Source organism: Equus asinus, chromosome 9, assembly GCF_041296235.1.
Source record: "Equus asinus isolate D_3611 breed Donkey chromosome 9, EquAss-T2T_v2, whole genome shotgun sequence".
Taxonomy (NCBI): domain Eukaryota; kingdom Metazoa; phylum Chordata; class Mammalia; order Perissodactyla; family Equidae; genus Equus; species Equus asinus.
In genome coordinates this window covers 92,329,209-92,343,508 of record NC_091798.1, presented here as the reverse complement: position 1 = coordinate 92,343,508, position 14,300 = coordinate 92,329,209, and the positions used below count along the sequence as shown (strand labels likewise).

Below are 14,300 nucleotides of genomic sequence, written 5' to 3'. Positions count from 1 at the left end.
AGAAGAGGTTTGAGCATTTGGTTAGAGGGACTCCTGAACTACCAACAGGAGGAGATGGGTGTAGCGAGGAACCCAAGTGAGTGACGAACAGGGCTGTCTAGCAGCAGGCCAATGTGAAATAAATATGTAACCAGCAACTCATAAGGATTAGGGAGCAACGATAGGGAAAACTAAAAAGCATCACAATAAGAAAAAGAACTGTTGGGCCAGCCTGGTGGCATAATGGTTTAGTTCGTGTGCTCTGTTTCGGCAGCCCAGGGCTTGCCAGTTGGGATCCTGGGCATGGACCTAGCATTGCTCATCAAGCCATGCTGAGGTGGTGTCCCACATAGAAGAACTAGAAGGACATACAGCTAGGATATACAACTATGTACTAAGGGGCTTTGGGGAGAGAAAAAAAGAGGAAGATTGGAAACAGATGTTAGCTCAGGGCCATTCTTCCTCACCAAAAAAAGAAAGAAAGAAAGAATAAAAAAAGAAAAAGAACTGTTAATTTCCTTTTCCACTGTTGCTTATATTCCTGATTATACATATACACTATTAGGTAAATATCTAATAAAATGATTCCTAAAACCAAGGATACATGATAGTGATCTAGAGATGAAGTTTTAAAATTTACCTATCCAGCCCCAGCTTCAGAAATTCTGATATAGTAGTGTCAGTGTCGCAATCCAATGTACACATCAGGATAGATGCAGAGAGGGCTGATGGCCACTCTGAATTTACTATAACCAGCGTTTCAATAGATACATAGCTTACATCTGTTAAACATACACAGGTGTTCTGGATGAAGTAATTAGCGAATGCCAAGAATTTTTAGTGATTTCTCAAGGAGCCCTCCCTTGGTCTCTGTTTTGATATTATCATGTTATTGCTGTGCTCGTGTATTTTATCTCGGAGCATGCAAGGCCTCCTAGGTAACGGCCCCTCCTGCTCCTGATATCGTGTCTCCATCTGTGCCCCCGGGTGACCAATGCCTGTCTCAGGTTGCCTCCCCTTGGAGGTCTTACCCGTCATTGGCTAACCGGCCTTCTCACCTCCGGGTCACAGTTTGTTGGCAAGCTTTTTCCAGTGATTATTAACCCTTCCTGCATCAGGGGCAGCTACAAGTAGTTCTGGGTGAAATTCAGGCATAAGCATTTTGAAAGTTTCCTGATAATTTTGATATACAACTCTCCAAATTAAAAATTACTAATCTAAAGGATAAAAACTAAATAGGCATTTGTAAATGGCATTTGTCCAAACCGTCAGCTATCATGTAGATCATGATAAGAACATCCACACTGCCAAGCAGCAAAAACAAAGTACATACCATTGGCTACATACGTAATCTTGCACAGAATGTTGTCCCTGCTAATCTCCTGGTCTCCCTCTGGTGGGCTTACCAAGGTTTGACAAATCATAGCAACATTTATTTTGGCACGGACACATCGATTGTTTAGCTGTCAAAACAAAAAATCAAACAAAACACCAATATAGGAGATACGCAGTATTCTGTGATTTCTACCAGTCTAATATGACATTATGTGACCTATAACCACAACTCATCAAAATTTCCAACACAGTCTTATAAGCACCAATAAATAACCCATGCCGAGCTGATCTGACCCCGGGAAGCATCTCTCCTCCTCTCCAGCGGAAATGGAGCTACATCGTGGTGGGAACCACGGACTGATCACGGCTTGAGGGCAACCATGAGAAGCAGCCCACGTCTCAGGCCACTCGGCTCCATCACCGGAGGTCAGGAGGAAAGGCCAGCAGCCCTGCGGGGTGCCCACAGCTGCGCCTGAGCCCCAGAGAGCAGACGGCCATCCTGCTCCGAGGGGCCAACCAGCTTGAAGCAGGGCCGGAGAAGCATTATTAAGTCAGATGTGTGTGTGGGGTGTGTTACCACTTCCGCCCGGCTCTGTACACTGAGCTGCATGTTGTGGAACCAGACGCATTTACACAGCGTACTTACAGGAGCACTGTCGTGATCCACAGAAAAATTACAAACTATCCAAGTCTCAGGATCATTTTCAGTCAAGGCTGGTATCTTTCGAATGGCAGAAAGATACAATACATCTCGCTGAGAAGCAGGCCACACTCTCTGTGGAAGAAGCGAAAATCTTTTGAAACCTTGAACAGCTTTTTGTTCAATAACATGTAATATGGAACTAACAGAGAAACAAATGTAAAACCAATAAATGCCTCAGTTAAAGGTAAATCCGTCAAATTTTAAATGGAAAGCATCTGAGAATACCCACCAAAGGATTAATTATGAACACCAGCTAATGGCTTTCCAGAACAATACCAAAGGAATAATGTTTCCTTATTAAAAAAAATAATGCTATTTTTTTCTTTAAATTGTGGGGTCAGCCCTGGTGGCCTAATGGTTAAGTTTGGTGTGCTCTGCTTCAGTGGCCCAGGTTTGGTTCCCTGGTGTGGGACCTACACCACTCTGTTAGCAGCCATGCTGTGCTGGTGGCCCACATACTAAAAAATAGAGGAAGATTGGCAGAGATATTAGTTCAGGGCGAATATTCCTTGGGGAAAAAAAAATGCGGTAATACATATGTCACATAAAATCCACCATTTAAACCATTTTTTAAGTGTATAATTCAGTGGCATTAGTTACATTCACAATGTTATGTGAACATCATCATTATCTATTTCCAAAATTTTTTATCACACTAAACAAAAACTCTGTGCCCATTATGCAAACAAAGCTCCCCATTATCCCTCCTCTGACAACCCTTGGTAAGTACAGTATCTGCTTTTAGGTTTAGTATTAAACCTCTGTTTAAATTGTCCAGAGACTTAAAAGCAAAGATTTTAGGGAAAGAAGACTGCTCCTCTGACACCCTAATCATGTGGGAAGAGTTCCAGATGAGTTAGAGCAGGCAAGGAATGGCATGCGTGGCCGGGACAGCAGGGAACCTAGGCCTCTAAAGCTGGGCCACGCGCCTTCACACGAAAGAAAATATGCACGGCGTCCTTCTTGACCACAGAGTATAAGAAACAGCCAACAACTCAGTGCTGATACAAGACAAATCACTGGCAAAGTGAAATGGCTCATCTTTTAAAGATGCAAAATTTCATGAAGCTGATGAAAGTAGTGTTGGGCAAATGTACGTGAAGCCAAAAATAAATGAAAATTTGGTCATATTAGAATAAATGCAAATCCACAAGGATGATAAGACAGAAATTTAAAGAGTGAGACTAACTTAAACCTCAGGAGATGAGCAGCCCTCTTTAAGATCCTATTTAAAGAAGCCAAATTTAAAGAAAAAGATGTATGGCATTATTGGATTTTGTTGAAAAACTATGCCAGGACAATCTGTTTATTCAAATAATTATAACTGCAACAAATTTTGTTACATATAAGATACACTATTTTAACAATTTTTGGTTTTACTTTTAAGAAGTAATTCTAGCACAGCCTACATAACCTTCCCCTCCATCCGCTATTTACAGGTAAGACACTTTCAGCAGGTTGTTTTCCAGGATCAACTATCTTCAGACAACGAGACTCTTCTGATTCTAAACTACTGGTCATTTGTGTTAATTCTAAATTACAGGGCGAGCAATCGATATTTTAACATCCACTCAATTTTACACTTCACTTAGAGCCCCTCTAAGTCTGTATGCTGAAATAGAATCTTCGTTGTTACACATTTCTTGAGCAGCTCCCATGTAAAATAAAGCCCAGTCATAGTCATGTAAGATAAGATACCTCAGATGACAAGACTGAGCTCAAGAAATATATAGCAAAGCTCAATCATTTTCATATATTCAGTTCAATTAAAAAACCTTTTAAAAAAGAGAAAAATGAAGTACTTTTTGAATCACATATATTTTTTTTATTTTTGGTGAGGAGGATTGGCCCTGAACCAGCATCTCTGCCAATCTTCCTCTATTTTGCATGTGGGATGCCACCATAGCATGGCTTGATGAGCAGTGCTAGGTCTATGCCTGGGATCTGAACCTGTGAATCCCAGGCCGCTGAAGTGGAGCACGTGAACTTAACCACTACACCACCACGCCAGCTCCTATATTCTTATGTAACATATAATATTTCTTTTGGTGGATCTCTCCAAAATTTTAATTCATTTTATACTACTCTTTATTCACTATATCATTTGGCAACATTCAGAAAGGGAACAGAGCAGAACAAGGTAAGAGAAATACTACTTTTATAATCGATTTACTTTCCTAGTTGTAGGTCCTTCCAGTTCTTCCACATGGCATGTGGCCTCAGCGTGGCTTGAGCAGTGCTAGGTCTGCGCCCGGGATCTGAACCTGCGAGCCCTGGGCCACCGAAGCAGAGCACGTGAACCCAGTTGCTATGCCACTGGGCCGGCCTCAGGAATCAATTTAAATGACAATGTTTCTGTGTGCTTTGGTGTATGACGGATCTCCCAACAGTCATGCTCAGCAATTTTCCCTTGCCTTCAGATAATCCACTCAGATCACTTTCATATCTACTAGTCTAATAACATACTGTTCATTCCCCTCATTACTGCTGTCACAGGAACTTTCACATGTGGTATGATTCACTTTCATACTTGATACTATCATTTATCTCCTACAGAAACTAGATGCTAGTTAAACGGATTTCAACATTTTCTCTTCTAGACTTAAGTCTGCATAACTAACTGTAGATCTTTATCAGACACTGTTTCTGGATATTTCTCAGGTTTCTGCCTGCACCCATTTCTGCTTTAAATGAGCTGATATACCTTTCACATACATGATATTCAGGAACTATTAATAAAGTCTTTGGATCTTCTGTGGCATTTAAATTCCTGCCAAATTTTATTTTAGAGAATTTACATGTCTCAGTTTGAACTACACTGGAATCCTTTTGGGATGTAGATATACTTACCTTGTGTGTTTGATAAATGATGATTGCATTATCAGCTAATGTTTCCACCACATGAAAGTTTTCTATGGTTGCTGAAATGAAGAGAAAATATTAGTAGCCAAAAAGGATGTATTACTTTTTCCTAGAATGTAATTAATTCACTTATAATGAAAATCAATTACAAATGGAGACTAGGGTAAAATGAATAGGATTCTGCACTCCCTAGGTGAAGACCCAATGGGAGGTAGTCCACACTGAGAAGTGGGGCCATAGCTGGGGGCTGCGAGGCCTGATCACCAGGAAGTCTCATTTTCTTTGGCGCGGTATCTAGCTTCCACAGCAAGAAGGCAATTCTGCTGACTACTGCAGTACCCAGGCACAAGTTATTCCCCAACATCACAGCCTCCCCTAGAACCCCTAATTTACTGGGGTGAATAAACTGTATCTGGATATTCATGAAACAAGAACATCAAACTGCCACTGGTAGACATCTTGTGATGTTCAGAAGTATCTGCATTCATGAAATTTGGTGCCTAAGGCGAATATACATACACCAAGAATAACTCTAAACAAACTACAGCAGCATTCATCTAGGATTTACCATGGAAACAAAACAGTCTAGGAAAAACGAAGCTGATAAAATAGAAACTTTTAATTTTAGTCCCGGCTTTTCCACTAACCAGTTCTGTGGCCTTTGATAAGTCACCTGACCTATTTGAATTCTACTTTATTACCTAGCTGTCATGCAGGATTACTGAGGTTGGGGATCAAATGCTATATATACTGAGAAGCACTGTGTTCAGTGGAAAGCTCCATTGAAATGTAAGTCTTCTAGGCTCCTCCAGATATTTTCTACAGTGACCCCGTAAACTACAGATGAGATGCAGAAAACCGAGTTGGATTTCATATTAAATTCAAAATAATAATTATATTAAAATATGTTAATAATGGCAGCTTACTTTCCCAATCATTGCGAACGTCAACATTCCAGAAGTAATTGCAGACCTCGTGTCCTGTAACACCTTTAACTGCATGAGTAGCTTTCAAAGGATCCAGAACAATCCCATTTTCTTCTACTTCTCTTCTATATACCTGAGGAGGATATATTTAAAAACCTGTTTAAAAAATGAAAATCAAACCCCTAAAGTACAAGCTTGAACGTATCTTTTTAAATTTAGCTGCTTTTTAGAATTTTATTTATGAAAATCTACTTATGGAACATAAATATTCTGCTGAAAGAAAGTTAAAATTTCAAATTATTGACACAGACAACACATAAAAAATATTTAAAACTATAAATCCAGGGTAAATGTCAACTATGAAAAATAGGCATATATAATAAGTGACTAATTACTGTGAGTTGTTAAAAAAATAAATCTACCCACTTAATTTAGGCACTATTTACTGAACATTCTCAAAGACCGTTCAGCACGGCCAGGAAGGCCAGTGAGGTGCTGGAACCCATCCCCTTACGGGCCTGACACAAGGCAGCTCTGCTCAGTGCTGTGTCCTTGGCATCTGGAACAGGACCTCACGCACAGCGGGCGCTCAGTTATTGCTGAACCAATGACAGAAAGCTAAAATGGCATACAGAGCTATGCTATCTTGCTTTAAATACTGAGGCTGTGTACCTAAAGTGCTGAGTAAAATTAAGTATTTCAAAATTACAAAGGGTTAGCTACTCTAGAGAGCACTGTTAGCAAGTTCTTTGGAGAAATGAAAACACACGCTCCCACAAGGAGAAGGAGCTCCCCACAGCCCCTGGGAGGCAGTTCATATGGAGGTTCTCTTACAGTCTCTCACCAAACGACCTTCCCTACACGCTTCTTTATTTATCCCATTGGGACTGCTGCCTTCCCGGTCACTCAAACTGCAAACCCTAGACCTCTGCTTCCTCCCTCACACTTCACGTAGCCGTTAAGCTTCTTACTCATCTTCTATCTGACATCCAACACCTTGACTTCTCTACCATTGGTGACCTCTTGTAGGGGGGCTTTCATCACCTTGTACCTGACTCTCTCAAGTGGTTTTCTTGGTTTCTAGTTTCTTCCCTTATCAGGTTATCTTTCTAAAATGGTACTTTACATACAGTGGCTAACCAACTGTGACAGACAACAGACTATTCTCTTTAGGAGGTTATTCTATGCTCTCCATAACCAAGCTCCAATGTTTCTCTCTCTGAAGTTGGTCTGTAGGAGCACTTACTCTCCGTTCCTCACCCCACATGGAGGGACTTCCTCTAGGTTCTCACTCTGCTTTCTCCTCAGCCCTTCACTGCCTCCCTGGGGGGAGAAAGTGACTCCTCTGAAGGGTGAGTAGAGAAGGAGGACCAGGCAGGCTGGGCTCAACTGCTTCTTCTGCAGGGAGCACGCCTCCTGGTCTGCCTTTGGGGCTTGCTCTTGTAGGGAAGGCCTGTGAAGCGCCAGCTATGTCAGAAACATTCTATTTAATTCTGGGTTAACATAGCAGCAAGACCTTGTGGCAGCCGCCCTCCATGCTCTCCAAGCAGCTTATCAGAATTATAACTAACATTCTGATATCCCTTTTACTTGTCTCCTCTATCTTATTTCTTAATTTGTTCCCTATTCAGGAGGAGCAGAAATTCTAGCAACTAGTAGTATATCTCATTTGCTACAATAATTCCGGTCAGCACAGTCTGTACAAAACTACTGCCTATGAAATTGCTTTCAAATTTTTGCTCAGGTTATATTTCCTGTCTAAAACAGCCTCGCCTCACCTTTGTCTCAACCTTGTTTCCATTTGCAGACACAGTTCAAAAGTTTCTCCTTGGTGTAAAACAAGCTAATTGTTTCAAATCAGAGATCTTTCTTTTCCATTTTTTCTTCACTACTCATCTGTACTCTTCATTCAATACATTATTGAATGGAGTCAAGGAATGGCATCTTTTAAATATCAAAATCGTCTTTCCCCAACTAAAGTTTCAGCTTGGAGGGAGTCTTATTAATCATCTCTTTATCTTTAGCATAGTGCCCTAGACATGAGGCAACCCAAGATTCAACGCTGCTGCTGCTGCCTTTCTGTTCACCTCAGAACCTCTTATTCCTTCCTCTTAGTCTCTGGCTCTTGTGTTTAGGCATGTGAGCAAGATTACTTGACCAATGTTCAAATATCCAAGATGCAGTGAGAGAAAGGACAAAACGTGAGGTATAGACCAAAGAGGGGAACAAGTGACATCTGGGAACAATATTTAGTATACTAAAAATAACTAAATAATGAGAAATATCCAAATAGAGAGCCATCAGCTAACTGTGACTTGTTCATATCCAAACCTCCAAATTTTACTTTCTCCATAGCCTAGGGAAAACAGAATGGTTTGTGCAAAGATTTATAATATGATCATAAAGAAATTATGTAAAAGCTAAACCAATGAAGCAAAAGGATATTTTTTTATTTCTCAATATCTGGTGCTTCTTTGATCATACGTAATAATTGTTTAAAAGTAATTTTAAAATGCTATCCTGGGGCCAGCCCGGTGGTGCAGCGGTTAAGTGTGCATGTACCACTTTGGTGGCCCGGCGTTCGCTAGTTCAGATCCTGGGTGCGGATACTGCACCTCTTGGCATGCCATGCTGTGGTAGGCGTCCCACATATAAAGTAGAGGAAGATGGGCATGGATGTTAGCTCAGGGCCAGTCTTCCTCAGAAAAAACAGGAAGATTGGCAGCAGTTAGCTCAGGGCTAATCTTCCTCAGGGGAAAAAAAAAAGTTAGCCTTATTCTTATCAATAGTAATGATAATGACTGCACAAGAGCAATTAGCAAGCTATAACCTTTCATTGGGAATTACCTTCATTTCTCCTTCTTCTACAACCAACTGCCAATTGGCATCTCCGCCTACATCCTGTAATGAATAGGTCATGTGGTTCTGCACCATCTCTTCAACCTTGAAAAGAAAAATAAAGCCATAAGAATCTACATTCAATTAATAGCTTTGTCAAAATCTCTAAAACAGAATGGTATTCAGTTTACATCAGTTCAGAAATGATGTTCTTAGAAAGTGAGCAACGAAAAGGCACGAAGGTTAGTAGATTTTCTATAGTATTCAAAAGTTTAGTCCATATTCCAGATATCATATCCAGGTTGCAAGAGGGAGAAATGTGGCGAAGGAAAATGCTTCACTCAAATAACATAGACTGCCCTAATGTTCATCAAGTGACCAAAATAAGTACTGTCTGGAAAAAAACAAATATTCTTTACCATAAAATGCTTCCTTACAGAGATGATATCTCAAAGTATAATATCATGGAATCCTAAGGGCACAAAGAGACTACCTAGTTCAATGTTCCCATATGTAAGACTATATAGAGGAGATATTAGAAAGTTTGCTACATGTCAAGATTTCCCTGCAAAAGGTAACAAAATTTTCACTATGAAATAGTGAAACTGATAAACTCTTATCATGAACATAAGCCAAGTCAAAAAATAACCAACTCCCCACCTATTTGATTCCAATTTCACTGTTTTAAGCTCTTTTAGATACAATGCTAATACTCATATATGAAAACGTTTACAAATACTCACTTCTAAGTTCATTCTTTCTAAATTTTGAACTAAATTTCTTTCAATGAAATTTAAATGCAACGTCTACTGTTAACTATCCAATTAGTCTACACGTCTGACATAAGCAGGTCAAGTTGACTGCTTCATACTCTCAGAATCCCCCATCAGACTTATTGGTAAGATTTCACTTGAGTATTCTTTGCAGTCTCCAGTCTGAAATGTGTTTTAAATAGAACTGAAGTGATCAAACGATTGTCTCCGAAGGAATTGGCTCCTTTACCGTCTACACATGAACACCTTTCCTAAGCTCTATTTTCTAACCTTTTACTCATAATTTTGTTTTACGTAATAAATACATTAGAGAAGGAGTGAGAGTTGGAAAATACATATTTATTTCAATTTAAAAATTTATTCCTAAGTTTAACTACTTATTTTACATAAAGTCTATCAGTTCATTAGGGATACAGAGTAAGAATCAAGTTTACACATATTCTGAAATAAATACATTAATGGTTTGCGGTCAGAAATTCTTAAAATTATTCACCCTGGGGATATAATCTTTCTACACAAAAGCATGTTAGCAACATGTTGCTGTGGCACGTACTTCTGCTACTTCAAGTTCTCTGGATCTCAGAATGCATTTTTGTTACTGAAAGTAGGCATGGCTTTAAGTGTCTCTCTAATTGGCAAGTATTAGAAAAAAACTTTTTGGTAAAAATGTTTACGCTGAGATTCTACGATCTATTTTTATACTAAATAAACACTAACATAATATTTTCTTGTTTTATTCATATTCCTCAAAACAATGTGAATGGTGTTGGGTTACAGACTTGAGATAAGTTTTAAAATGTGACTAACAATACATTCTATAATTTTATAAAGCCTTAATTGGAAAACGTAATTTCAGAGGCTGCGTGGAAAAACCTGTCTGTCTATAATTTTTAAATCCGCTTTCAGAAGGTAAGGATGACTAATGCAGGAGTCCAAGTTACAAATACATAAAAAATGTATCTGATTGCCAAAAGAGGAAGAACAAAGAAAGGTCCGGTCAGTACGCATAAATAAACCACAGTAGTACTGGCTTGATTCATTTGTGTCACATTGGGAGAAACTTTTACCCTTTTCAGATTCCAAGATCTTACAAATCTTTAGATTTGAATATGTATTTCCTAGGTGGGACACTGAGAGTTAAGAACACCTATAGTTATTATGCTTCCCCCAAACAAGCCCTACTTTAGACAGATTGATTGTGAAAGAAGAATGTGAAGGATTTCTTTCTGTTAAAAAACAAAGACAGTTCTGTTAAAAAAATTTTAGGGCCACTTAGTTCTTTTGTTGGAAAGTATGTAGGTAATTGCGTTTTTGTTTGGGAGATTACTTCTGAATAAGTTATTTCAAATGCTTGAAAAATGAGGTGTTTTTGATTTGTGTTTTGGTACAAAAGAATCTGGATTCCACAAATATATATTGATAGGAGGTAACCTAACTTAAAACACTGTCTTTCTATACAGATGGAAAAATGGCATTCCCATCATAGTCACCATTGCATCTATGGACAAGTTTTCAGTCTTTTGTTCTTAAACTTCCTTGACCTAAGAAGGCTTGAAAAAGTCCAAGAAAGAAACAAACAAGATGTATTCAGTGCTGTGCTTCTAGGAAATTAAAGAAACTAATGAAATACTCAGTAAAATTATTGTAGCAACCATCCCTGCAAAGCCTTCCTCGTGAAATCTTTATCCATTATGGCATCTTCCTCGAGGTAATAACATTAAGGTTAAGAAGAGATGTAACACAGGTAAACTCTCAGTGTAATGAGTTTTATGTTCACTGCAATAACATAAGGAAGTAGTCGGTGTCACCCAGGGGCAGTGGCTTGGGCATTCGTGACCACACTGACACTTCAGACCTAACCTAACGATCTGCTCTGTTTACTATTTTCAGTTATGATTGCGTGTATCAAAAATAAGTGGGAAACAAGACCATTAACTTGGCTGACAAGAATAAATATAAGCCAAATTTACCATTTTATTAGGCTTAAAGTTTGATATACTAGGAAATAACGTTACTAGAAACACCTGCTATCATGTAAAAAAAAACCAAAACACTGGGTCACAATCATTGAAGCAGGTTGCACCTGCTTTAACAGTGGTTGCAAGTTTTTTTTTTTTTTTTTTAAAGCTGTAACACACCCTTGTGGGTTCTTTTTTTAAAGATTTTATTTTTTTCCTTTTTCTCCCCAAAGCCCCCAGGTACATAGTTGTATATTCTTCATTGTGGGTCCTTCTAGTTGTGGCATGTGGGATGCTGCCTCAGCGTGGTTTGATGAGCGGTGCCATGTCCGCGCCCAGGATTCGAACCAATGAAACACTGGGCCGCCTGCAGCAGAGCGCGTGAACTTAACCACTCAGCCACGGGGCCAGCCCCCTAGTGTTTGCAAGTTTTAATTAGACTAAGCATAATTTAAGGAATCATGCCCTTGTATTTTTTTTGCACCTAGAGTTGAAAATGATGTGCTGACACACACAGCAGTTTCATATCAAAGGAACTATTGAAAAAAGCGAGATAAATTTGAAACAAGAGGTGATGGCACTCCAATTCTAACCTTTTCTTCCACCTCACATTTGAGTCATTCAGTATGCCATTTTAGGAGGTTATCTAATTGTATATTTCTAACATTATTAATACAGAAATTTTAAAAGAAAATTGCTCTTTGATGGTACAACAAAATTCTAACGAACAAAAGTCCTAGAAGGGTTCAAACGCAGCTCAGATTTCTTTCTCCTACCCATGTGAAAGCAACACAACTATGCCTACTGTTACACGTGGAGTCAGAGGCACAGAGGGATTTGTTGGATAGAACATCTGTTAATAACAAATTAACAGTGTACTGCTAACCCAAAAGAAAAATGGCCAAGGACATCATTAGTTAATTCACAGAAGAAATGCAAACAGCTAAGAAGCAAAAATAACACTTTTAGTCTATCAGAACGACAAAAATTACCTGAATTACAATATTCAGTGTCATTACAGCAAAAGAAAACTGACCTGGGAGTGTAGTTGGTTCAACTTTTCTAATGAACAGTTAGGGAATAAGAATAAAAAAAACTTAGAAGTGTGCACGCCCTTTGTCCTAACAATTCTGCTTCTAGGAATATATTCTAAGAAAATAACTGGATAAGTGTACAAAGATGTATACACAAGGATGCCCATGTGGCACCCTGTATAATAGAGACAAACTGAAAATAAACTAAATGCTCAATATTAGGTTGAATAGGTAAAGCCAGTACACGTAGCCATGTAATAGACAAGGAGATGGAGACCTATATTCACTGATAGGAAGATGGGCCTAATTATACGTCAAAAAAAGGAAAAAAGGTGGTTCCAAAATAGTAGATACAGAATTATCTACTTTGGTAAAAAAAGACAATTGTTAAGGTGGGTGTATTTATCAATATGTGCCTGATTTTTTTTAAATATATATATATATGGAAAAGAATACATATGAGAATATTAACAGTGATTTAGTATTTTAATTTACTTTCCATCTCTGCTACAATTAGCATTATTACTTACACAGTAAAAAGGGAGGGGTGAAATACATAATAACCACAACAACGTGTTACCATGGACATACAGTGGGAAAAAGCTTTACACAGAAGTGATTTGCACTGAAGCTCACCATAGATTAACCTGCAGAGCACTGCTCATCCTTTGATTTTTCTTTTTTTTCCAACAGAGGATGATTTTTTTTGCCATTTGATTTTTGATGGTAACTGTGTTACGCAAATAAATGTGACTGTGTTATGCAAAGAAATGTGACCAGAAAGATTTGTTTATGAGTCAAGTCCTGTCTACTTTGTGTGCACTTTGATTTAGAGCTACTTCACTCCCAGGATCCACCCATCAGACAGATTCATGTGTCACTACTAATTTCCTAGTAATTCCTAATTTCCTTAATTTGAAATTATTTTCAGTGCCTGTCTCAGTTCTACGCTTAATTATCCTACCCTATTAGGACTATGAACATCATTTCAACAAGAACAAGGCAGTCATAAACCAAGACACGTATGTAGATGGCAAAGCAAAATTAAGCAACAGTTAATTACCAGAGCCAAGGTCTGCTAATGATAATAAATACTTTAGCAAGGACAATACTTGAAGACCTGGATGTTATTTTTCTTTATTTTTGTCTCTTTTGGCATACAAAACGGTACAATAATCAAAAGCTAAAAACAGAATCTGACCAACCTTGAGTATCATAGATTAGAAAAAAATCCACTAGAAAGATTTTTCTCAACTTATATTCAAGAGTTACACAAAAAATTAGGTAAAGAAGTAAGCTACGATTTGGCAAAGTCTTGTACAGATCCAGGCACCTGCTTCTCAGCAAAGTGGTCATCTCTGCTTGAAGGCTATCAGCTGCTCTAGAGCTCCACGGCTGGGGTCAGAAGCCCTCATTCTTAGGCACCCATCAGGAGCTTACATTCTTTTCTCGCTCTCATTACATGTCCTTTCATTTATAACCTGTGTATTCTTATATTTTAAAGGAACATGGTGACCAGTACTGATGGCTTTTAGTTAATCTGTTACTTTATTATTTTAATGCAACGTGGAGCTCAGCAGAGTAAACCAAAGTCTCCCAGTATTACCTAGTTTTGTCACTGATTATTGTGAATATGAGTCACTTTTTTAAAAGCACACATAATGGATGAGCAAAAGGTAAGAAATACTGTAATAAGTTTGGCTATGGGTGATTTCTGATGAAGAATTGATACATCTCTTTCTCCAAAATATGCAAGGAGAAAAAAGCTGGAAAAGTCAGAAAAACACATTTTGAGTCTTAAACTTAGTTTTCTTCTTTATTACATAGTTAAAAACTAACAAATTTTATTCGTACATGTTTACACAAAAGAGAAATCTGTTTTAAACTATGAC

The 14,300-nt window shown here is 38.4% G+C and overlaps 1 protein-coding gene across 2 annotated transcripts in view; it reads right to left on the bottom strand.

Annotated features, from left to right (window-relative positions):
- Positions 1-14,300, bottom strand: part of CERT1 (ceramide transporter 1) — a 115,570-nt gene that overhangs the window by 6,662 nt on the left and 94,608 nt on the right. For both annotated transcript variants that reach the window (XM_044777991.2, XM_044777994.2), the window contains 5 exons: positions 8,653-8,748; positions 5,806-5,938; positions 4,868-4,938; positions 1,961-2,089; positions 1,313-1,442 (listed from right to left, as the gene is read on the bottom strand). In XM_044777991.2, the coding sequence (XP_044633926.1) occupies positions 1,313-1,442; positions 1,961-2,089; positions 4,868-4,938; positions 5,806-5,938; positions 8,653-8,748 (559 nt within the window). The remainder of the gene's footprint in view (positions 1-1,312; positions 1,443-1,960; positions 2,090-4,867; positions 4,939-5,805; positions 5,939-8,652; positions 8,749-14,300) is intronic.